General features: G+C 30.8%; 1 protein-coding gene, 1 non-coding gene and 1 pseudogene across 2 annotated transcripts; 2 read left to right on the top strand and 1 right to left on the bottom strand.

Annotated features, from left to right (window-relative positions):
• Positions 1-10,584: 10,584 nt before the first annotated feature.
• LOC111020837 (LOB domain-containing protein 18-like) lies at positions 10,585-14,847 on the top strand. Its single transcript, XM_088126351.1, has 2 exons — positions 10,585-11,079; positions 14,357-14,847. Exons 1-2 carry the CDS (start codon positions 10,723-10,725, stop codon positions 14,723-14,725), a joined length of 726 nt encoding a protein of 241 aa, XP_087982477.1. The 5' UTR covers positions 10,585-10,722; the 3' UTR covers positions 14,726-14,847.
• Positions 14,848-17,937: 3,090 nt separating this feature from the next.
• Positions 17,938-18,575, top strand: LOC111020855 (calmodulin-like protein 3; annotated as a pseudogene).
• A 534-nt stretch (positions 18,576-19,109) lies between these two features.
• Positions 19,110-19,193, bottom strand: TRNAL-CAA (transfer RNA leucine (anticodon CAA)). Its single transcript has one exon. It is a non-coding gene; the product is annotated as a tRNA-Leu (tRNA).
• Between the last annotated feature and the right edge of the window lie 5,213 nt (positions 19,194-24,406).

Genomic DNA, 24,406 nt, shown 5'->3' with positions numbered 1-24,406 from the left:
CTAACCGTACAAAAATCAGAACGGATATATTTTAAAATTATAAAGATTAAAATACATAGAAAATTAAAAATACAATTATCAAAATATCTAGGGCTTATTTTGAAAAGTGCATAAGCTTAAAAATTTTATACTAGTTTTTTTCTTTACATAAAAATAAAATGGTATTTGTAAGATAAAGAGTGGTTCTGTTTTTTTTTTTTTCAAATTCCAAGAAATGGGACGTTGTGGACTAAATCTTTGACTGATCAAGATAGTAAGGAAATTGCATTAATGGCTAAGGAAGACAATGTTGAAGTTTATCTAATTTCACTCGTGAATTATGCTTTACAACGCTATAACGTGTTGAGATTTTAACTTTATAGAAATATTAATATCAAAATTTATTGACCATTGAAATATATTCATCTTATCATCAATATTTACAGTACATAGAAAAATCGAAGAATTCTTAAATGTCAATGTTGAATTTATTCAATTTATGAATATCAATATCGACATTCTTTTTTGTACGATAAATGTTGGGAGAGAAATTGATCTTCAACTTAAAAAAAAGTAATTGATGTCTTATCTCTATTGAGTTATGTTCTAAATGTCAAATATCCACGCATTGACGATATTCTATTCCCTACATAATTATGTAACATTGCTATTAAATGAACCTAGAATCATTCAAAGCTACGAATACTTTTACGTGTCAATAATCTATTATCATCAAACCACCCCAATACTTTATTAAATGTTAAATTAAAAAGAAATTCACGTACAAACAATTGAGCATCAAAGTTCAATGAATGAGTTGGTTTGAATGTGGCAACGGAATGAGATTAATTTATGATTTTTTTTAATTCAGTCGTTTATTAATATATGTGGAATGAGATTAATTTATGATTTTTTTTAATTCAGTCGTTTATTAATATATGTGGGGTTTCATCTCAAAACCAATTGACAATGAGAATAATAACTCATTTATATTATAAATCTCTGTTAGTTCCCTTGTCTTTCCGACGTGAGATCTTTAACAAGATCGACCTTCAACTTTTTGATCGATAGTATGATACCTTAACCAATTGAGTTATTTTGAGGTTGGTTTATGACATCCAACTTTAAAAGTCTAATAACGTAACTTTTCAAAAACATTTTTCAATGTGTATGGTGATAACGATTAAATCAAATTAAAATACATTGTAATCTGCCATTCAATATGTTGTTAACATTAAGCAAACCTTTTTTTCGTTCATAGTGAACTATTCTTCTTCGTTTGTAATTATTTCTTCTCGAATGAATTTCGCTACCTACCTTGTTTATATTTGTCATAACGGAGTCGCGCTCTCATCCTTTTTCTCCCTAATCAATATCAAAGCTTAATATGATAATTACATTAGGTAGTTTATTTGAAGTAGAAACCACTGGAATTCAAATCTAATATAGCAACTTATGTTCATTCAACACAAGATGATTTCAAGACAAATTAATGTAGACCCTCTTGGATAATCATACAAGGCAGTGATTCTTTTGAATTTGAATTCTCAAAGAAACTCTATAATACAATCCAAAAAAAAAAAGTACATAAAATTTTTATTCTATTTTTAATTTTTGTTTTGTAGGGTAGGGCACCATATTAATGTGGGTCACAGTGCCCCATCTGACACAAAAGCAAATTTGGTCCCTATTGATAGATCACAAACAGATAGGCTATATGATCTCTAAAATGTGTCTAATTTCCTTTATCCAATCACAACCTCTGTGGACAAATAGTTAGCCTAAGTTAGGTCAAATGTGGACAAAAAGATAAAATAAAAAAGAACCAAATAAATTATTTCTTGTGCATGCCCTACACAAATTAAATGTCTTTTAACATAATTTTGTTTCTTTCCATTGAGTTTCTTGTTATGGCCTATTATGGATTGCTTTGTGGGATGTGAGGATGGTCTAAATAGAACCGAAGAGAGAGTCGTGTGGTTAACTCGAGACATGATCGCAAACATGATCGCAAAAATTATAGTGTGAAGAGACGAAGAAGTGAATTATTGTTTTCTTGCCTATGGTGTGTTGGAGTCATGCCCTTGTGCTGGGTCATATGGATGAAATGTTTATATGTCGAACTAAAAACGGTAAGCATTGATTATATCTTTTTCTTTTTAAATAAAACACACGTCACATGGTGGTCCTACTTCTGCGGGTAGCTATCATGGAGTTTGAACTCATTTCCTCTCACTTTGCCCAAGCATTGGTTTATAGTCTCCAATTTATTATTAGCGACCTAAAATATTATTTGGACTTAAATTGAGTCAATTCTGTATTCGAAAGTTACTTTAATTCATGAACTTAGCTCATTAGATCAAAATTTAGATTTAATTTGAATTGATGCAAAAAAAGGTTGAGGTTTCGAACTCGTGACCTCCTTGTCAAAGATAGGTGCTAATTACCACTCGGGTAAGCTATATTAACAAAATAGAACAGAGTTAAAAAACCAATAATCCGTTATAAAAATATAAAAATTAAAATGAACGGAAGCTACCGATACAATAATTAAAATAGTATTTTAAACTAAAATTTATGACTATAAATATATAATATTATTGAAATTTACTTTGTTTATATATTGTGGAGGGGGCATTTTATTGCCTTTCAGACAATTTGAAATTTGAGGAGTCTGATTAATGGCGCGTGAATGTCAACGAAAATCTTCGGTGAAATTGACAGCAAAGTCAAGTTTTCCACCAACAGTTGCACGAAAATCCATGCCTTCATTTAATTTTAATATGTCATATCATCACACGTGGCGCCCGATCGAGGCGTCTTTCAATTTTGCAGCGTACAACGTTGGTGCAACCTTAATGGGACTTGTTTGCCTCCTCCTAAGCAAATTAATTATAACTTACAGTTTTTTTTTAATGTAAATTAATAAATTGTCGAAATGATCGAGTATGTTTATAAATTATATAATGTAAATTAATAAATTGTCGAATGATCGAGTATGTTTATAAATTACATAAATTAAAGTGTTGTTTTTTACGGTATCAATTAAATTGTTACAAATTTTAAACTACGGTGACTAAATTATCATATATTAAAGTTCAGAGACTAAATTATTACTAATTTGAAAGTAAGGACTAAATCGTCATAAATTAAAGTTTATGGACTAAATTGTTACTTTAACAAAACTAGGACTAAATGTGTTTTTTAACCTTAAATATATTAAATTACGAGTACAGTTCAATCCAATCGTAAGTTAATGGTTAAGATATCTATTTTTTTTTATCGATGATTAGATTTCTTACTCTTGTTATTATTGTTGAACTAAACAAAATGATCATGCATTGGTCAGAGTTTCAAATTTCTCATTCCTCCTTTTTTTTTCTTTTTTTTTTCTTTTTGAGTATGGATTGGAGATCAAACTCGCAACCTCTCAGTTGGAGAGATGTAAACTAATTACGATTGAACTAGGCTCACTTTGACTATCTCCTTTCGTTCTTTGAGCTAAGAAAAAAGAAAACGGAAAAAGAAAATTAAATATGTTAAGTCTAGATTTTCTGTGGCATTCCAAATCAGCATTTGTACTATTTTTAGAGCAATAACAATTGAAATAAACAGTACAATTAGGTAATAGAGTGAAAGGTTTATTAACATTTTCATATTATTTTATAGGTTCAGCATTAACCTATATATCTATAATATTGCAAAAGAAGGTTTATAGAATATAAAAAATATCAACATCATATATTAATATGAACATAATGTTAATATAATTTATTTAAAAATGGTAAAGGATTTATTTATGAATTTAAATATTTGTTACAAACTTTTATTTTTATAATTTTTTTAGAAATATCTATTAATATCATCATTGTATTGAATTTCTATAAAAATTGAAATCTTGACTTTCTTTTGATCATTACAATTTTATTGAGACAACGATTTAACTTTTGAAGTTTAGCATGTAACAATTTAGTCTCAAATTGATAACCATTTGATTTTGATTAGAAAAAATCTAAAAATCTTATTAAAGTGATCTAATGGATTTTGTTATGTATGTATATTGTACCGTGATTCTAATTTTTGTGCATATAAATTTTATCTATTTAAATTCTATACCTTTTTGAAAATATTTTAAAATTTGTATCCAAATTTCAAAAATTAAAATAAATTTTTAAAAACTACTTTTATTTCATTCGTTTTTAAGATTTTACCTACAATTTAAAAAGTGATTTCTTATATAGATATGTTCATGTAAGTCGGACGAGAGAAAATATATACCATAAATGAGATTTTAACACCAAATAAATTTTTATCTGTTGAATTAAAAGACTTTTCATAGAGTAGCATAAAATGTAAAACAAATTTATTTTCACCACTTAAGAGATGAAATTGACTCGGAAGCGTTCTCCGACTTACAATGTGCTCTCGTTTTCGTCATTGGAGACCAAGAACGACATCGCTCCAACGACCAACGCTGTGTTGGTCCCTGTTTCATCTCTGATTGAGATTAGCGGCGAAAATTTTACTTCAACTAACAAACATTTTAATGCATGAAATTTTACTTAGACTAATTAGCAATTTGACATATATTAAAAAACTATAACAAAAAATAATCAGCAAAAAGTTTTGACCAAAAGGACTAATATTTAAAAATATAGGGGTTAGATTTAATTAATTGTTAAATTAGGGTCTAAATCTCCATCATTGACCCCTCGGGTTTTCATAGTCATAATTTAAAATAATAAATTTAAATTTCTTCCCCTCTAATTAATTAAACAAAAAAAAAGCCCTAATTCCTTTTCAAAGTCATAATTATTTGACTTTTTTTTTAACTATATTGGAAGCTGAATTTGCCGTTTGTTTAGGCGACATGCTGCAATTTAATACATATTTTTCTTAAACCCTTAAATTTGGGAAAGCAATCATAACCCTAAATATTTTATTTTTACATGCATTTTAGGGACCAAACTTTATGAATTCTAGGTTTTGGTCACACGGTTTGGGAACTCGTGGGGCAAATTTTATATATTATATGGTTGATTATATATATAATACTTTAGTCCCTAACTTTAGAAAATTTCAAATTCATCCCTTTATTTATAAAGCATTTTTCAATTAAACTCCTACGGTAACTAAATATTAAAATAAAATAATGACGTGCACATTTTAAAAAGGTACTATTTTCTATTATTAAATATTTTATATAATAGTATTTTAAATGGGTGCCTTTTTTTTTTATAATAAGTAATTTTTAGTGAGGTAAGTTACTCTAGGTTATATCATCATGTGTCCAAGGCATCTCATTTTGACGTTGGAATCAAATTCACACCCTTGTAATAAAAGAAATATGAAGAAAAAAAATGTTAATAAGTGGTCATGTACTCTATACGTGAACTAGAATATAAGGAATTTAAAATTTGATTTCTTGTTGATGCAGAAATTTGGTTCTAATATTCGACATTGATAATTTTGACGAACATCTGAAAACAACGAAAACTGCACACTGTTGAGGTGCTAAGCCCAACACACTTTGATGCCTAAGTTAGAAAAGAGTTTCGTTGAGAATAACAAAGAATGGAATTGTGAGAGTGTAATTCACGCCTAAGGTCTCTCCTCTTATTTACAGAGAACATCTCCTTGGGTTGGTTCGAGCGGACCAGCTCGATCAATTTTGGGTTGGCTCGAGTCTTGTTTAGTTGGGTGGTTCGGCCTGGATGGTTTGACCTGTGCAGCTCAATCCTGTCGCTTTCCTTACATAAATTCATGTGAGTTTCGTTTTCCTCTAACAATTTTGATTACAATTAAGGATAACAAAAACTACCAAAGATTAGTTGATGGGAAGAATATAATAAGCATTCGATTCTCTCTATCATTTATTACTTTTATCAAAAGAAAAAAAAAATTAAAGCAAAATCTAATTAGGAAGGGTCAAAGTGAAGCTATTCACCCATATAAGATCAACATAGGCAAAATAGTCAAAATTAGGAAGAGAAAAAATAGAAAGCTAGCTAGGATAGCTTTTGAAATCCTTTTTCTTGTAATCTTAACTAGCTTTTTTGGTTGTCTTTGATTTTTTTTTTCCTTATCCATGCATGATCCTATTTTTTTTTTTTTAATTTTAAACTAATGGTGACAATGTTTCCTTAGCTCCATTAAAAAAGGTTTAAGGTTGATTAAAATGTTCAAGGTGGGCCATGGGGTTGGAAGAATCCATGGCTTTTTGGTTAATATATTGATACTAATGGAAGTTTATTTTGATTTTTAATTTTCTTAAAAAATGAACATAAGATTATATATTCTAATTAAGTCAAAACTATTCTATTGAAATTTTTTGTTCAACGAATATAATTAAGAGATAAAATTGTCCACCTAATTAAGTTAATAGGTGTTTTATCTACTAAACTATGTTTAGAGTGACGGAAAAAAAAAAGAAAATTGAAGATAAGATTAAGTTTTTATATGGTTAGATTATGTAAAAAAAAAAAGAAATCTTTTTTTGCATTAATTCATCTTCCCATCAAAATTAGCATAAAAGTGATGGAAAAATTGTAAAGTGACCATGGTTGGTCCTAGCTTCACGGTCGAACGACTAGAAAGTGAAGGATCGGTCCTTTTGTGCCAATACTATTGCAAGATTGATACTTGGCAGCTCACGAGCAACATATTGCTATAGAGTAATGGTTTCCCATCACTCACTCGCTCTCTTTTGAACCAAATCATTTTACACCTAGTGGGAGTCATGGAATAGCATAGCAATTAGATGTAACATACAAAGTCTTGCTTAAAGGGTCAGCTCTGGAGATATAGTAACTTGAGACAATCTCAATATCCTGCTTGACCAGTTGCAAATTGCAAGTTTCTTTAGTATTGAGGTTGGCATTAGGTCAATGCTCATCTATCCTTAATCATATAAAAGTTCTTCCACAAAACAAGGACTTAGAGTGGTGAAACTACCCAGATCTTTCACGTTTTCGTTAACAATTTCTTCCATTTTGAAATAACTTCTTCGATATTCATTTTAAAACTTCTGTCAAAATTAATATTTGATTATGTGCTAATAGTCCAATCCGAATATAGCTAGTAAAACGTCTACTATCATCCAAAGTTCAATCTCCTGCTCCTATAATTATCAAACTAAAATTATATATGTGCCAGTAATTGCATCACTTAAAAATTCTTTCGATTACCCATTACATCAATTTTTTTACACATGAAAGAAAGTACTGTGAGGACGTAAGGGAAATCAAATCTTAGAAAGCGTAGGAGTGGATGGGATTGTGACACGTGTCGATGATCTGGTGGGATGGAATCGAAGATGTCTGTCACTGCTTCCTCTTCACACCGCACGGATTGGACAAAAGCCGGACAGCGCGGTGATGCGCCGTTACGAACTATTTACACATTTCTCTCTCTCCCTCCCTTTTTCCTTTTCTACACTAAATAATAATAATAAAATTTAAATAATATTTTGGTGTAACTTCAAAAGATTTAATAGGTTAAATGGCAGGCTAACATTTTAATAGAAATAAATGAGATAAAAATGAAAATCATGATCAAAATGATTATTTTTTAAAACTATATGAACAAATGAATGTTTTAAAATAAAAGTTTAAGAATTAAAATGAGGCCAAAATAGACAAAAATAAAAAATTAGTATTTAACCTAGCTAATAATATAATAATAATATCGAGGTTGAATTATGAATTTCGTTCTTACAGTGTCAATTTAATATTTACAGATTTAAAAGAACTTTAATTTGATCTCATGGTTAGAATTAATTTCTTTTTTTGCGAGTTCAAAAACAGTGAAGAGATCCGAACCTTTTAACACTTCAAATAGATAACGATTGTATCCATACATATCCCATGCTCAAAAGTTTTAATAATGTTTTAATTATATATTATTAACTTCGATTAATAAATTTTATGAAATAGTACTAAAAAAATTTTATTAAATAATTTTGTAGAAGTAAATATATATTAAAACAAATATAATCTAGTAATTTTTGTTTTTTTTCTAAATTTTAATTTGAAAATGTGTATTTTGTATGATACTTAAACATTTAATTAAAAAAAACATAGTCGTATTAATAAAAATAAAAAATACAATCTATCAACTTGAATATAGTTTATCATTGATTCATTCACGCCATCATCTTGTATCGGTGAATTTAAAAATAGATAAACTAATGAATTAAGGTGCAAAAGATATACTTTTAGAAGAATATGGATCAAATTTAAGCCAAAATAAAAACAATTTGAACCAAATAAGTAATTTAACATAATATTCATAGTGAATAATACTAATGAAGCAAGTGGATTTTGGATTTATGTAGAGAAAATAATTAATATAAAAATAAAAGAGAATATAATATAATAAAAACAAAATTTATGAAGAAAGAAAGACGTTACCTTATATATACATCAAGTTTGAACGGCGCGTGGGGCCCGCACTCGGGATGTGATGTCAGCAAAGAACCCGGCCGTTACATTCGTGGCCACCGACTGAAACGTGGCGTCCACAAATTGGTCTAATCTGATGATGGGCCCCACTTTGAACGCCGAACTTCGAATTTTGACCTTTTTCATTGGCCACCTCCTCGTAAAATTAAAAAGAAAAAAAGAAAAGAAAAAGACCCATTTTTATTTTCCACGAAATCAAAAGTATTATGGTCTGTTTGTTTTTTACTAAAAAAAAAAATCCCTCCTTTTTCAACAAATGGGTTATTTTTTGGAAAGTTGGACGAACTCATTCAACTATTGAGTTTTTGAGTGACTTTGGGTGGTTTCAAAAGGGTGTCATCATTAATTAAATGGAAATATAAAACTTTAAATAAAAAACAGAAACAAAAAAATTCAGATTGTGCACTTGGTCAAAAGGGTAATTTTGGATGGAAAAATATTGATGTGTCGTATTTTGAATGGGATTGAGACTCGGGATCACCTCTTCTTTGGAGGTATGTTTGTTTGGGGGGTAGGATTGTATCGACAGGCTGCTCGCATAATATTTGCCTATGAGATATACAACTAGCGTAGATACATTGTATTAGTAGAGGGTGTTCACCTGTAGAGTTTGGAGGATTGTTTGGACTACTTCTAATATCTCATATTTGGAGATAACGTAATTTTAAGATTCACGAGGTGTCCATTATTGTCCAATTTCGGTTATTTAACTATTTGGTGGGATAACTTTCGTTATAGATCCCAACCATTGATAGAGTGATTTATTTTCAGAATTGAGTTGTTTTTTCTCGGTTCTGATGATCAAATTTTCAGGTATTGAGATTTTTTTTTTTGGTAATATTCATAATCTTTTCAATCTTTTTTACTTTTGAAAAGATGTACTATTTCTATATGTGAGAAATATACCAAAGAAGTAGGTCTAGAGGAAGTCGTACGCTCCAATTAAGAAAAATTGATAATATATCATAATTACAAAAGACCTTTAATTTAGAGGACCAAGAGAATGCATAGACTCTTAAACCTGTTCAAACTTTTTTATGCAATCGAACATTAAAAATTTGATCTCACTTCTCTCTCCCTCCGTACAATTCTCTTTCTTACTTATCAAAAGTCTTATGCCCTTTGGTCAGTGTAGAAGAGTCTATTTTTCTTTGAATAATACTTGGCTACTAATCGATACGTAGAAATCTTTCTACTAGTCAACTACCACGAAGAAATCTAGCAGCCATTTATTTTTTTGGAAAGGAAAAAACTCTTCCTTTTATTATAATTTTTTCATATTTGTGAGTGTCCGAATCAGCTTATGTGCACTCAATTAATCTTATGGGGCAACCACTTGACTCTACAATATTTGGTGTCGAAAAACACGTAAGGAGAAAAAGCTATTTTTTTTTATTACTTTTCTGCATTCGTCTCTCTTGCTTGTCATAAAGGTTCCAACGGACCAGTTAGTACCGAAGCATGGTTCTTTTCCTTATGGATATGGATCTCTTCTAGCCTTTTTGTTACCCTCTTTCCCCTTTTGGCCTTTTATAGTAAATGAAAAAGGGTGAGTCATATTCAACTCAACCCCACCATAGAGTTAAGAGTTACAAAAATAGAGAGAGAAAGTTGACGTCTTTTGCCCTCCACGCAGCTTAAAACACGCAGTGTGGCAAAATATAGACAGTCTCTTAGACACGTCTCCAAACCTACCAAATACAGATTTTTTTCAAAACCCTGTTAACATATATCTAATGGTTATTATAAGACACGAAAATTTTCTAATCGACGTCTAACAGTCATATTGTGACAGTTCCATTCAATAATTTTTCATCCGCTCCTCGAAAGCGTGTTGTTTTCCTTTCTCTTTCGTTCAACTCTGACTCATGAAGAGGAAAAGAGAGAGCTTGTAGAGGTAGAATTTGTAGAGAGAATACCCATAAAGAAAAAGAAAAAAAAAAGACGTTAAAAAAGAAGAGAGAAAAAGAGTAATATTTAGCAATAGGGCTTATCGCATGTTTGCTTCACGCAATCAGCTAAATGTAGGTTTTAAGGCTTTTGCTCTCTCGCGTGGCTTTAAAGACTTTCTTTTGTTTTTTTTTTTCTTGTTTTTTTCCCATTAAATTAAACCCCAAAATAAAATAAAATAAATAGAAAATACATCACTATACCACAAAATTTTATTTCCACCACCAAACCCTAAAAAACCCTCTTCCCCTTCTCTCTCTCTCTCCCTTCAAATTCCCATTGCAATGATCTCTTCTTTTTTCTAATTCCCCTTTTGTTATTATTATTTATTATGAGTGCCAATCCTAGTACTAGCTCCGGCGGGGGAGGGCCGGGAACGGCAAGTGCCGGCGGCGGCGGCGGCGGCGGAGGAGGTGGAGGAGGAGGGCCATGTGGGGCGTGCAAGTTTTTGAGGAGGAAGTGTGTGCCGGGGTGCATATTTGCGCCTTATTTCGACTCCGAGCAAGGCGCGGCCCACTTCGCGGCGGTGCATAAGGTGTTCGGAGCCAGTAACGTGTCGAAGCTCCTCCTTCATATCCCGGTCCACAAGCGCCTCGACGCTGTCGTCACGATTTGCTACGAGGCTCAGGCTCGCCTCCGAGATCCCGTCTATGGCTGCGTCGCTCATATTTTCGCTCTTCAACAACAGGTAACACAATTGCAACCCTTCAACAACTTCCCTAATCTCTTACGTTTAAACACTTTTCAATTAGACTCTTAACTTCACCATCAACAAAACCGAAATATAAAGGATTAAATTGAAAAGTGTTAAAATATAAAGGATTAAATTGAAAAAACGCTAAATCTAGATTAAATGTGTTGTCTTTTTGTTTTTTTTTTTAATGAAATTTCTATATATTTCTCTATGTCTGGATATTTTTTCTGGGAATTTTACTTATTTTGAAACAAAGCCAAAGGGAAGTTCTTTAAGCTATTCTGGAAGTGGGAAGTTTATTAAAAGGAATTTTTTTTTTTTGATAGGGCAGTTATGCCCTTAAATACTAGGACAGTGCCCTTAAATGGTTAATGAAAAAGTTGGTAAATTTAATTAGGGTGGCAGTTTCTAGTGGGTTTACTGAAAACTAGAGCATCAATATTTTTTTTAATTTTTTTGTTGATTATTATCAAATCATGTCTTCGGCGGTTACTGCGGTAAAATACCCTAATTTAAGTGATATGTTTTTTTTTTTTTGGGTTTTTTTTTGTTTATTATTATTATTAATTTTTTGCAGTTATTAAGGAAGTGGTCGGTTTGTTGGCTTAAAGTTAAGCTTTTGATTAGGGACAAGAGTCATTTCCTACGTTTCCCCAATATTTAGCTTCTTGTCAGTGTATCTTCTAAACCAAAACACAAAATAAATTGTATTTAAAAAACAAATTAATATTCTAGACTTTGTTTTTCTTTAAATACACTATTATATTAATTTTTGTATTCTGATTATTCTTGTAAGGTTCTGGTTATTATATATATATATATATATATATATATATTATTTACTTGAAACCCATTTTCTTTCAGTTGTAAATAACTAAAAAAAAATTGTTTTGAAAAGCTTATTTTTCATTTTGAAATTTGGTTAAAATACAAAACAAATAAGTTTTGAAAAATAAAATGTTTATGCATTAGGCCTAAATCTATGAGTTGAAATTTTAATTAAAAATTTGATTGTGAAACAAACCATATATGAATATATGGGTAAAGGTAAATGAAACTTATGGAGGGTGGGAAAAAAATCAAAGATTTTTACCATTTGCTCATTCATATGTTTTGATTAGATTTTTTTTAATATCAGGGACTTAATTGGTAAGTTATTTAAATTACAGAGACTAAATTATTATATAAAGCATAACATCTGTGATTAAAGTGTCAAGGAAGTCCAAATATATAAGATTTAGATGGTTATATTTTCTGAAAAATAATTAATATTTTTCTATTTTAACATAAATATTTGAAACATAATTTTGAGTATGTAAAACTCTTATCTTTTTATTTTTTTCTTCTATCTTTTACCTCTAAATATGCTAGCATATATAATCTATTATATATACTGCATATTAGGAATACCTACTGTGTACTATTAACAGTATGGTTGGTAAATAATTATTTGAGAAAATAGTACAAAGAATTTGAAATTTATTCATTTTTATTATTTTTCCTCAAACAACAATGTTAAACATCAACAAGAAAGCCTTTAAAGGGGAAAAAAAAAGGAGAAAAAAAACCCCTCATTTTAACAAGTTCTAAAATAATCTTTCTTATATTTGACAAGAAAGCTCAGAAAATCAATGGTCACACGTGTTCTATTATTTTAAATTGTTTTTTCACATTATTATTATCATTTTGCTTGTCTTTGTGATATGATTTTATTTTAGTTCGGTGTTTTTCAATTTTGGTTCATTTTGGTTTTTATTCATGTACTTTTAATTTTTGTTCATTTTAGTCATTATACTTTCAAAACGTCTATTTTGGTCCATGTAATTTTAAAAAATGTCTATTTTAGTCTATATTTACAAAATTTTATACACAACAAAATTCCTTTAATAAAAGTTTATGGCTACATTTAGAGAATTTTTCGTAAACGCTTTGAAGTAAAAGAGAAAATGAACAATGGAAATGGTAAAAGTACAGAGACTGAAAATAGACATTAAAAGTAACTAGGACTAAAATAAACAAAAATTAAAACTACCAAGACCAAAATAAATGATTTGAAAGTATAAGAACCAAACCGAAGTTAAAATTATGGGACCAAAACATTATTTAAACTTTTTATTTGTTATTCTCCTACTTGTTAACCCATTTATTTTGTATTGTAATATACTCTCACTAGTATTCTTTTTAAGTATCTCAACTAGTGTGAAAAATTATGTAGTTTTCTTTATCTTTTTTTTTTTCCCTTCTTTTAAGTTAGCTGGTTAAAAAGGGGAATGTCCAGTGGGTCTTTATCTTATCACATTTTACTTTCTAAAGATAAAAAAAACTTGCAACTTATTTGCTGCTAATATATGGAAATCTTAATACAAAAATGTAACCTCCAATTGTTAAAAGGAAAAAAGACAAAAGAAAAAAAAAAGACTGTAGAAGGAAAAAAGGAAGATTAAGGTTTGATTTGATAGTTTGCTTTTGTTTAGCTTCCTATTTTTAGCGATTAAGACTCAAGCCCTAAATTGAAGTAAGATTATTTACTAAAAATGTGTTTACTTTATATTTGAAATATCTTCAAATTTCAATTTTAATTAATTAAACACAATAAACAAAACATTTTAAATGTAGGCTACAAAACAAAGAAATCATATTAGAAACTGATTACATACATAGTTTTTTTTTTGTTGTTTATAATGCAACCAAAATCATCATCTCTTTACCTTTTTACCTCTAACCGATGCATATGCACCTATCCCAAGTCTTAGATCCGAGAGATATTAAAGATTTTTTATATTAAGACTTGAGGGTAGGTGATCCCACAAAAGGTCCCGTGTCTTTGTTAATGGGGTTGCCTCTTGAGGGCAATAAATACTAATTTGTATTAGGATAAATTATAAGTTTATTACTGAACTTTGAACGTTTTTTAAATTTTTGTTATATCTAAATAGAAACACTAGTTTAAAAGTGTTTCTGTTTGATAAGTTTTTTATTTTTCAATTTTGAGTTTAGTAGATCTTTGACTTGAGATGTAAAATTGAAAGTACGAGGGTTTTTTTTTTCTTTTTATGAAAAATACTGGACCTATTTTGATAGGTTATAAAATTTAGAAACTTATTAGATAATTCGTATACTCTTCAACCTATAAGGACTGGTTAGACAATTCTCAAACTTCATGACGAAATTTGTAGTTTTGTTAAAAATTTAATTGAATTAGAAGCTTGAATATATGTTGATTTATTGAGTAATTTTTGTGGTGTAATATGTCAATTAAAAACTTTTGCAGGTTGTGAATTTACAAGCCGAGCTGTCTTACCTTCAAGCACATCTAGCAACACTGGAGCTGCCGTCGCCGCCGAACCCGCCGCCGCCGCCGCCTCCAAGCTTCCCGGCGCAACCGCCGCTGTCCATCTCCGACCTGCCGTCGGCCTCCTCCTTGCCGGCAACTTACGACTTGTCGTCCCTCTTCGACCCCATGGCCCAGCCTGCATGGGCCATGCAACAACGGCTCGACCACCGCCAGTTTGGCGGCGGCGGCGGCTCGTCCACGGCGGCCGGAGAGGGCGATCTTCAGGCCTTGGCCCGTGAACTCCTCCATAGACACGGCGCTCCGCCGTGCTCCGACGCCTCGTCACCGCCGTCCCTCTCCAAATGAGACGGATCCATAAAGGACGATCTTTTTTTTTTTTTTTCCCTTTTTTTCTTGCCTCTTTGATTCCTCTTTTGTCAAAATTTTACTGGAAAATTGCAGGGTGCTTGAGTTTGGTTTTTTTTTTCTCCTTTTTCTTTTTTTAAATATATTTGATTGGAGTTGAAGAGCAAGAAGAAGAAAAAAAAAATATATGAATAACCCAACCTTTTATTTTATTTATTTATTTTACCTTCTCTTGTTTTCTCTGTTTAAATGTGGGTTATTTTCTTTTTTTTTAAGTAAAATATGTCAAACAAATAAACTAGTTATACATGTAGCTAGCATTTTCTTTTTTAAAAAGGTCATTTTTATTCTCTTTTCTTTGTCAACTTTAAATTACGTTCTTGTTCGATTTGAGCGATAATATTGTTAAAGGAAAAAAAAAATCAAAATTGTATACTAATTGTTATTTTTATTCAAGAATTGTATTGATTGTATGGAGGTTTAATTACTTTTTTTTTTAGTATTTTTACTTTATCCTTAGTTTTAATTTGGTTTCAATGTTCTTGAAAATAGGTTATCTATGAATATATTAGGGGAAAAAAACACCATGAAAGAGTATAGTTTTTTTAGTAACTTTTGACGGTGTGACGAGTCCTGAATTTTTATTGGGTTTAATTTCAACGCATTTGTCTTCGCTTAAAAGGTATAAAAATGTCCAGGCGAATGGTGTAGATGATGGTGAGATATTTATAAATATATGGATTAAATTGAAACTAAGTTTAAAATATATGGACTACGGATATAATTTCAACCTTGATATGAATATCATCTTTCTTGTTTACGTAACATCTAGAGATTTAGAGATTTTTTTGTAAGGAAGAGGCAAAATTTTGCATCGTAATATTTTAATTGATATTATCATAAAATTTGAAACTATGAAAATACATTCAAATCCTTGATAAAATTGTGGCATAACCTTTTTATTTTATTTTTGAAAAGTATATTTCTTAAAATTTTGAAATGGGCTATAAACTCAAAATCAGAATTACTCTTTCCTACCACTACTATGTTGGGCCAAGCCCAATATGGAACTGAGCTTGAGCTCTTTTTGCACCACTTTTATTACTCGGGCCTTTTACTATGTTTTGATCTTGAAATGTGTAGATGATTAGGATATTTTACAAAAATAGAACTAAATAATTTTTTTAAACGTTGCTCAAATTTAATATTAATATGAAAGTTAGTCAACTATATAGAGTTGACCTGTCGAGGAATAATATGTAAATCGACTTGAAAGTTATTGTCTAATTCTATGGAAAAATCTAATCGCCTTACTAGATTCGTCCTATCTTCACACTCGACTTTCATATTTTATCTTTTTATTTATCCTTATATTCATTACATCACCTCATCCCTATGAGAAGAATATGGCACGAATTGTGGTGCACAGTAAGGAGTGAGAAAATGTTCTTGGTTCATCTATTTACACTTGTAGACCTATGTTGTTAGAGGTAAAAATATGACCTACCATGTGATGATATAAGAATAGATCATCTTGAGCCTTGAAAAAATTAGATGCCGATCTTGAAGCTCGACCAACTATGATGATCTTCGTAAAGACGTATTTATGAGCTTCGCTATGTCCAACCTAAAGGCCGATAGCCCCTAACCGCCTTACCGCTTTTGTTGGAATGGCCATAAAGGACTAGTATCTCTCTATCCGCCTATAAAAAGGCATCCACGTACTCCTCTCAATCAGAGTGTGGAATTCTGTCTGGAACTGACTTACTTAGTTTGAGCTTTAAACCGACTTGAGATTGCATGTAGGTTTTCTTGCATAGCTCGCTCTAGAATCTTGGCCATGCTTGAGGTCTTTCCTCACGAAGCTTGGTCATACTCGAGGTCTACCCTCATAAAGCTCACTTCGCCAGCTCGATCATATATACTCGAGGTCTTCCTTTACGAAGCTCGCTCATAAGCTCGATCATGACAGGATTTCAGCATCAACTTACATGATTTCGCAAGCTCTTTCGGCTACAATGCCCATGCCATCTTGAAGTCTTCTTATGTGTGTTGCCTCTCAACAATTAGAGAGCCCATTATATTAACAATGCCCATGAGTGTCTTGGTGGGAAATATATACGCATAACAAAATAGCTAACAACGAAACCTTCCCCTCCCAATGGTTATTCAGCGAATGCACTAAATTACGATAAGGAAGGAAAGAAAGCACAGAAACGATACAAAATTCATATTGGTTCACTCAACCACGGGTTACGTCCAATCTTCCGCTACACGCAGAGTCTACTATGATTTGGAAAACATACAATAGAGCTCACAAAACGCTATATAAAACTGTCTGTAGATGCCACAGCAATGACTACCTAGTTTTTAAAGTACTACACCAATAGATACTTAGAATACAGAAAAACTTCACTAACCTCACGACAATGGATTGCCAACAATGCTCTAAAAACCAACGTTCTCCATTTTCTTCTTTGCCAAAGAACACCGTTTCCGCGACTCATATATGTGTTCAAAACTTCACGGCTAGGTTCAAGAAAACACTTATACATGTATAAGTATGGCAGTAAACTAACTTGGTGAAGAAATAATAGTTGGGTATTGTGATTTCTTTTTTGGCCCAACAACTTGCAAGCCCTTTTTAATTTTAGTGTTTGGCTCCACTCATTTCCCAACATGTCTCTATATTTACCACCCTCATTATGAAAAATTGCCAAAAGTTACATTTTTCTTAAATTTGATTAAACAAAATTTTAACAATTCTGTTTAGTCTTTAGGAGAATTTGTTTAGAATTTTCTGAAACCACGTTTATAAAAATAGATCATTACAAATCAAAGAAGGATAATTATAAAAAAAATGAAAATGAAATGGTTCCTAGAATGGGTGTTGAAATTGATTTATAGTGGCGATCAATTCACTTACTGCCAATCTCAAAATTCCTTTACAAAGTCCACCAAAACAAATAGTCCTCACAATTTGGTGGGGCACTGCCTCCACCACTAATAAATTATTGCAATAGACAAATTTTTGCAATTCATGCCGTGGTGGCGCAGTGGATTTGTGGTCGAATGGGGTATCCCTTCTCCGATTCGAGCCCGCATGGTGCATATAGTCAGAATTTTTCCCTCCCTCCACCTTTTATTTAGGATGAGTCCCACAACGTCGATTACAGTGTTGAGTGGCCGTTGACACCGTCCGATTATAAAGATCCAACTAGCTAAACCATACAACATCGATTCTAGGTTATCTAAAAAGAAGGAAAAAAAAGTTATAGGAAACATGAACACATCACTTCTCCTCTCTCACGACCCACACTATTCTCAAAATTTTCAAAGTACCATCTCTCCTCTCTCTCAAGTTATGTTCAATTCTCTAAAATCTTCCTTCACAACATTCCATAGAAAAATCACCTCCAAACCCTACTTCCAAAAAACCCTAAAGTTCAACAACCAAAAGCTCCCTAATTCTTTCACCACTTCCTATGGCAACCTCAAGATCTAAATCAAAGAGAGCTCCATCAACTTCTCCATCCTTTAGGCTACAATAAGAAGCTCAAAGCTTCAAAAGAAGTAGACGAAATCGCAAGCGAAATGGACTCGGACCGCGATGGGTTTGTGAACATGAGGAAGAAGATGATGATGTTCTTATGGAAGCCTTTTCTCTATTTGATTGTTACAAAAATGGGCAGATTTGTGCTGAAGAATTGAGGAGGATTTTGAGCAAACTTGGGTGGAGAAAATTTGGGTTGAAAGATGGCAAAAGAATGATTGAAGGAGTGTGGACAAAGATGGAGATGGATTTGTGAATTTTCAAGATTTTCATCTGATGATGAAAGCAACAAGATAATGGATTTTTGAGTTGAGACTTAATTATTTGCTTGATTGATCATGACTTATATTATATATCTTCTTGTGCTATCTTTTTTCTTTTTTACACTTTTACTTTTTATTGTAATGGATTTAATTAACTATTTTTAAAGTTAAATTACAAGTTTGATATTCCAGCTTTCGAGATAATTTATTTGCTTTTGTGGTGTATACTTATAAACAATTTTATTTTAAATTCTAGTCAAATTTTAATTAAGAGAATAACTTAGGACAACTAATGAAATACTAAACCACATGAAAAATGAGAAGTAACTAACCAATCAAATGAAAAAATATTACCAAAAGTGGTGTTAATATTATTGTTGGACTCATTATTGTTATTTTGAACAAATGAAATAATGTCTATTTTTTAAAGGACTTTTTTTTCTAATTTTTTTTTGTGTTATTTTTTTAAATTTAGAATAAAACATTTACTTTCTATTTTGTTGTTTTGTTAGGGTTTTTAAAAACCAAGAAAAATAACTTAAAAAAAATAGTAAGATAGTAATAAATATGTCAGAAGTGGGATTTGAACCCACGCCCTCTTTCGAAGACCAGAACTTGAGTCTGGCGTCTTAGACCACTCGGCCATCCTGACTTGATGAAAGTTGTGGCATATTTATTTTAGTTTGTTGCTTATAGTTTTTAATATTGTCCAACAATATTTAATTATTTATTTCAAAACTAACCTTTTAATGTACTTTTCTTCCCATTCCTTTTCAATGTTGAGCTAGCTATGTCATTGTCAATAAATGGGCTAAAGTTGGTTCAATTGGCCCATCATTATAGCATAGTGGGCCGTCTTCAAGCCAAATTCACAATTGTAAATATAGTAACTCAACTGGTAAATATGACAAAAGTACAATTATTATTATTTTTATATATAATATGGTATTTGTTGATCTATGTGAATGGTAATTGTTTTGATACAAGATAACATATGAACGCACCTATTCAATCACAGGTCTCTAGAACAACAAAAATGTAATTGATTAGAGAGAATTAATTTGGTAAGTTCAAATTTTAAAGTTGAAATTGATCACTTTGGTACGAAATTATAAAATATGCCTAAATGTTTAATGCCATCCTTGCACTTTTGAAATCTATTTACCGCTTTTTGGGTGAGGTCCACGTAGGTGCTACAAAGGTGTCACGTACACCTTCATCTTCAAAGTCCTAATACTTGCACACAGAAAACTAACGTCGGTGTAGTGCTTTGTCAAATGCATTCTGATACTTAAGTTAGAATTCATGTAGGGAGCAAACGTGTATGGAGAAGAAAGAATAAGAAGACAGTACTTTCAAGGGTGAGAGTATGCCGAGAGAATGTGTGTCGAATCTCACAAGGAATTGTGTATGGAAAATGCAACATACCTTCATTAGGGTTCTTCTCTTCCTTATATATGAGGAGAGAGAACTTGTTCGAGAGGGAGGTTCCCCATCCGGCCATATGAGGCATCCATAGGAGAACGTACGGTATGCCGCGCTAGAGTCTAGGAAAACCACCGACATCCTCTGCTTCAATCTCGTCTCCCGAATTCCAATCATGCCTATCGTCCCGCAGATAAGGGGTGCGGCGACATTTTGAGTGGTCCCTTTGAAACGTATCGTGGTTTAGGTACAGGGTGTCAATACCTGTCCCGCTTGCTATCCTTTGTATGGGACATTCATGAGCACTCGACCCCATTATTGTTGCACTTGGTCATGTCGGGTTGGTTTCTCGACCTGACCCATGTGGTTTAATTGAATTGTAACGCGTGATGGTTTGTTTTTTATCCGATAAGAGAGAGGGTGTGGGTAAAAAAATTAAAATGCAAAGGGGCATGTTTACATAAGTTTCAATCTTCCTCTTGTAAAAAAGTAGTTAAAAAGCAATTGTAAAACTAAATGGATAAGTTTGAAACTTCTTAAAATTTGAAAAAACTAAAGCAAAAACTTAATTCTAGGCATAAAAAAACTCAAATCCTAATTAAGAACAACTTTTATAAAAAATTATAAATTATTCTTGTTGATAGGCTTTTTCTAAATGAAAGGTCATTCCAAAATATATGTTTGTTTATGTAATAAAGCATATGCCAACTATATATTATATATCTACATACACACTTTGGAACTCAACTATTATTTTGTTATCAAGTTGCCCTCACCATACTTTATTATTAATTACCATAATGTATGTAATGTTTCAATTAGTACTTTCCTTTAGATCATAATGGGCACTTCCAAATAGATAGGAATTCATATAATTATGATATTCTCTCTTTGCCTTATTAATTGTGCCCTATAATCTATAAGTTTTTATATAATATATGAGTGGTAGTTGATGTAGAAGAAAAAATATGCATAAAAAAAAGGAGCTAGCTTAGTTTTTAAGGGGCAATTGATCAATGTAATTTTTTCTTTTAATTTATTTAAGGTCTTCTTTTTATCAAAATTTTAGGTTTAATTTTAAAAAAATAATATTGCTTCTTAATGGGTTTTTTTTTTTTGTAATTTACTTTTACTATTTAAGAGCAATTTTGAAATCTTTTATCAAATTTCCAAATAGTAGTGTTCTTTTTTTTTACTTTTTTTAAGATCTTGCTAGTATTCTAAAAATGTCTGTTTTTTTTTTCTTTGGATTAAAATATAGAGAAATTAAACCGAAATAATATTTTTAGGAAAACGAAAAATTAAAATTAAGGTCATGACAATTTGATTTTTTTTAATTAAAAATATGTCCATTTTACTTTTTCATGTTCTTCTTTTAATTAAAAGATAAAATATAATTTAAAAAACTTTATTTTCTCAAAATTTCGCTAGAAAAGTTTTTTTTTAATAGTGAATTACAATACAAATCTTTCTCGTCTAGAGACCGAGTGTCTGTAACCGCATAACAATTTAATAAAAGGTTGTAATAGAACAGTCTCCCTCCTCCCCAAGTCTTATAAATACGTCATCATTGTGGTTAACATGTAAATAATTCTATCTAGAACCAACTTAATAACTCGAACTTTAGACTAACTTGAACATCAGCGTATTTTGTTCCTTGCATCTGGGCTTGTTTGCATAGTTTGCTCTGCACAACTCGATTGATTACCTCGCCACATTCGGACCTGGTAGAAATCAGCATCAACAATGTTAAATTCTCTAACAAATTTAAAGAATGTCTCAACACTAATATTAAAAATGAGCTATGATATTAAATACAAAAGATTTATACAATTAAGAAAAGAAAAGGGATTAAAAAATTAATGAAACTTGTGAGGTGTTCTCTTCTACTTTATTGACATGTCAAAACCCAACTTCTAAACTTAAAGAAGAAAGCTTTTTGACAATCACTAGCTTCCAAACAAAGACTTGATATGAAGTTTTATTTTTTTAATTTTAAAGGTGGATCAAATTTTTATTTTAATACAATGAAATTGAAAGGATCTAAGAGAAAGAATAGCTTAATTAGTTGACACCTAATTAATGCACCAACATTATTAATGCATTTAAAATAATGGTTTAGGAAAGCTAATTAAATGACTAATTATTCTAAATCAATCACTATCCAAACACATGCCACCCTAAACTTTAGTCGGCTGTGTATACTCTAAAAAAATAGTGTCCTAATGCTCTTCAAGCCATTTTTTCATTATAAAAATAATATAATTAACCTTTAATTAAAGGGAACTAGTTGAGTTTGGACTTCCCATCCATCCATCACTAAAGTTGTTCACCAATTGGATTAGGTTGAAGAATTTTTTATAACCACCCTTTTTAGAGGTTCGAGTTGGAAATTTATTCGATTTAATTCAATTTTGTGTTTGGGAATGAATTTGGCATATGTCATTGTCAAAATTACTTTCATTTTCGTTGAATTCATTTTTAAGGAATCGGTGATTTTGAAAAATCAATTGTACTTAAATCTATTTTTTCAAAATCACTCCTACTATCACTCCCAAACATACGCTTAGTTAACGTAACCCATCATGGGTTGGCCAACTGGTCTAAAACGTCATGGGGACAATGCACATACCCCTAACTATAGAGACATAAAGGTCAAAGAGCCACCGACTCCTAGGTAATCCAAAATAACAAAAAACAAAAACAAAAAAACAAAGTCCAAAAGGTCAAGCTAAATTATAAAGAATTTAGAATGAATGAGTTAAAATCATGGCATGGTCATCTACTTAAGATTTAACATTCTGGGAAATTTTTTGACAACCAAATATAGTAGGGTGTTTTTATCCACTCATTTTTATTAGATGACGTATAAAAATTTCAACGACTATGAAGTATTTAGCTTAATTTAGTGGGAGTTTTTTGTTTCAACTATTTGAAAAAAAATTTTAAGTGATGATTTCTAAAAATGTATTTAGTAACGTTTTTATTTCTGGTTTCTCATTTCCTATTTAAACTCATGAACGTGGATTCCATGATAACACACATCTAACGACTATTCAATTAAATGGACATTTCCTACTCGTGAGACCTTTTAGAAGCCAAAAGTGCTCTCTTTTTTTTGGGAACTTATTCTTATACCATCCTCAGCCCCAACATAGCATTTTGCTTTCGGGTGAGAATGTTAGGTATACTTTATAAATCTCTATTTCACTTGTTGTTACAATGTGTCATATATTGTATTTCTAAAAATTGTTGAAGTGCCAAAAAAAGAAAAAAAATCTAAAAGTGCATTAATGAATGAAATGAAATTAATCCAAACTAATTTGAGGACAACTAGATAAACTTATAAAAAAAAATTAATTTTAAAGAATTATATTGATAAAATAAACTTGGTCATTAAAGTTCTATAATCGGGACATCTGTGCCCAATCTCAAGACTTGAACTCGGGATACATCAAACTAAGAACTCAGTAAGTGATACCAATGCAACATATTCTTGACCAATGGAGTTGCGACTTGGGAGCTTATAAACTTTAGTCCTCAAACTCATAATGTTTAACGAGTTGTGAGCTAAGCTTATATTAGCCCTTAAACTTTTGATGTTATATCTATTTAATCTTAAACGTTAATTTTAGGTAGTTCTATCATTAACTAAATGATGACATACATAATATGACATAGGTTATCAAATAAAAGATTAAAAACCTCCCAGAATCATCACATGACAAAATTAGTGGATAAAACATCTATTATCATTCTAAAAATGAATAGTTCGATCTTAATTTTACCGTATATTATCGAACTAAAAAAGACAGGTGTCATGGACCAAAATAATGAAACAAAATTAGTGAAAAGCAATTGAAAAAATAAAGGTAGCAAGCTTGTGAGTGGACATTGTGAGAGAACATGCAATCTTATATTATGCAGAAGATTCGAAGAAAATAAGGTGCCTTTCACATGATGTCTGTCTCTGTCATTTATTTATGTTAGTGTGGGATAATGGGGGTTTCGATTTGTTTAATGAGAGAGGGAGTTGTCAAGAAAAGCATCAAAACATCTTTGTCAACACATTTACAAGTTTCAACTGTTCATTTGTCCTTTAATCTCTCTCATTCCTTTGAACTTTTGGGTTTTGTTAATTTTGGTGATGTACTTTAAAACTTTTATTTTGAATGATATATTTTGATTTTTTTTTTCATTTTAATCCCTATATTTTTTAAATGTTCGTTTTAGTCTCTGTATTTTTTTTATCTCATTTTTACCTATTTATCTATCATTAGTTTTGACATGACACCTTGTTCGCTAAATTTATTGAAATATAGTCATAAATTTTATTAAAAGAGTTCGGGTATAAAATTGTGTTAAAATTATGTAGATAGGAACAAAAATTGTAACTTTTTAAAAGTATATGAACCAAGCCATTTCTCTTAATTAACAAGA

The sequence above is a fragment of the Momordica charantia genome (genome assembly GCF_013281855.1).
Source record: "Momordica charantia cultivar OHB3-1 chromosome 7 unlocalized genomic scaffold, Mcharantia_2.0 BLBB01000007.1, whole genome shotgun sequence".
Classification (NCBI taxonomy): Eukaryota; Viridiplantae; Streptophyta; class Magnoliopsida; order Cucurbitales; family Cucurbitaceae; genus Momordica; species Momordica charantia.
Note: the sequence above shows the minus strand (reverse complement) of the source record. Positions and strands in the feature narration are given on the sequence as shown.

What these genes read in the sequence shown, in the direction of transcription:
- LOC111020837 (XM_088126351.1), top strand. Translation starts at nt 10,723, where the DNA reads ATGAGTGCCAATCCTAGTACTAGCTCCGGCGGGGGAGGGCCGGGAACG. An exon ending in TTTTCGCTCTTCAACAACAG is followed by an intron (nt 11,080 to 14,356) that starts GTAACACAATTG and finishes AAACTTTTGCAG; the next exon opens with GTTGTGAATTTACAAGCCGA.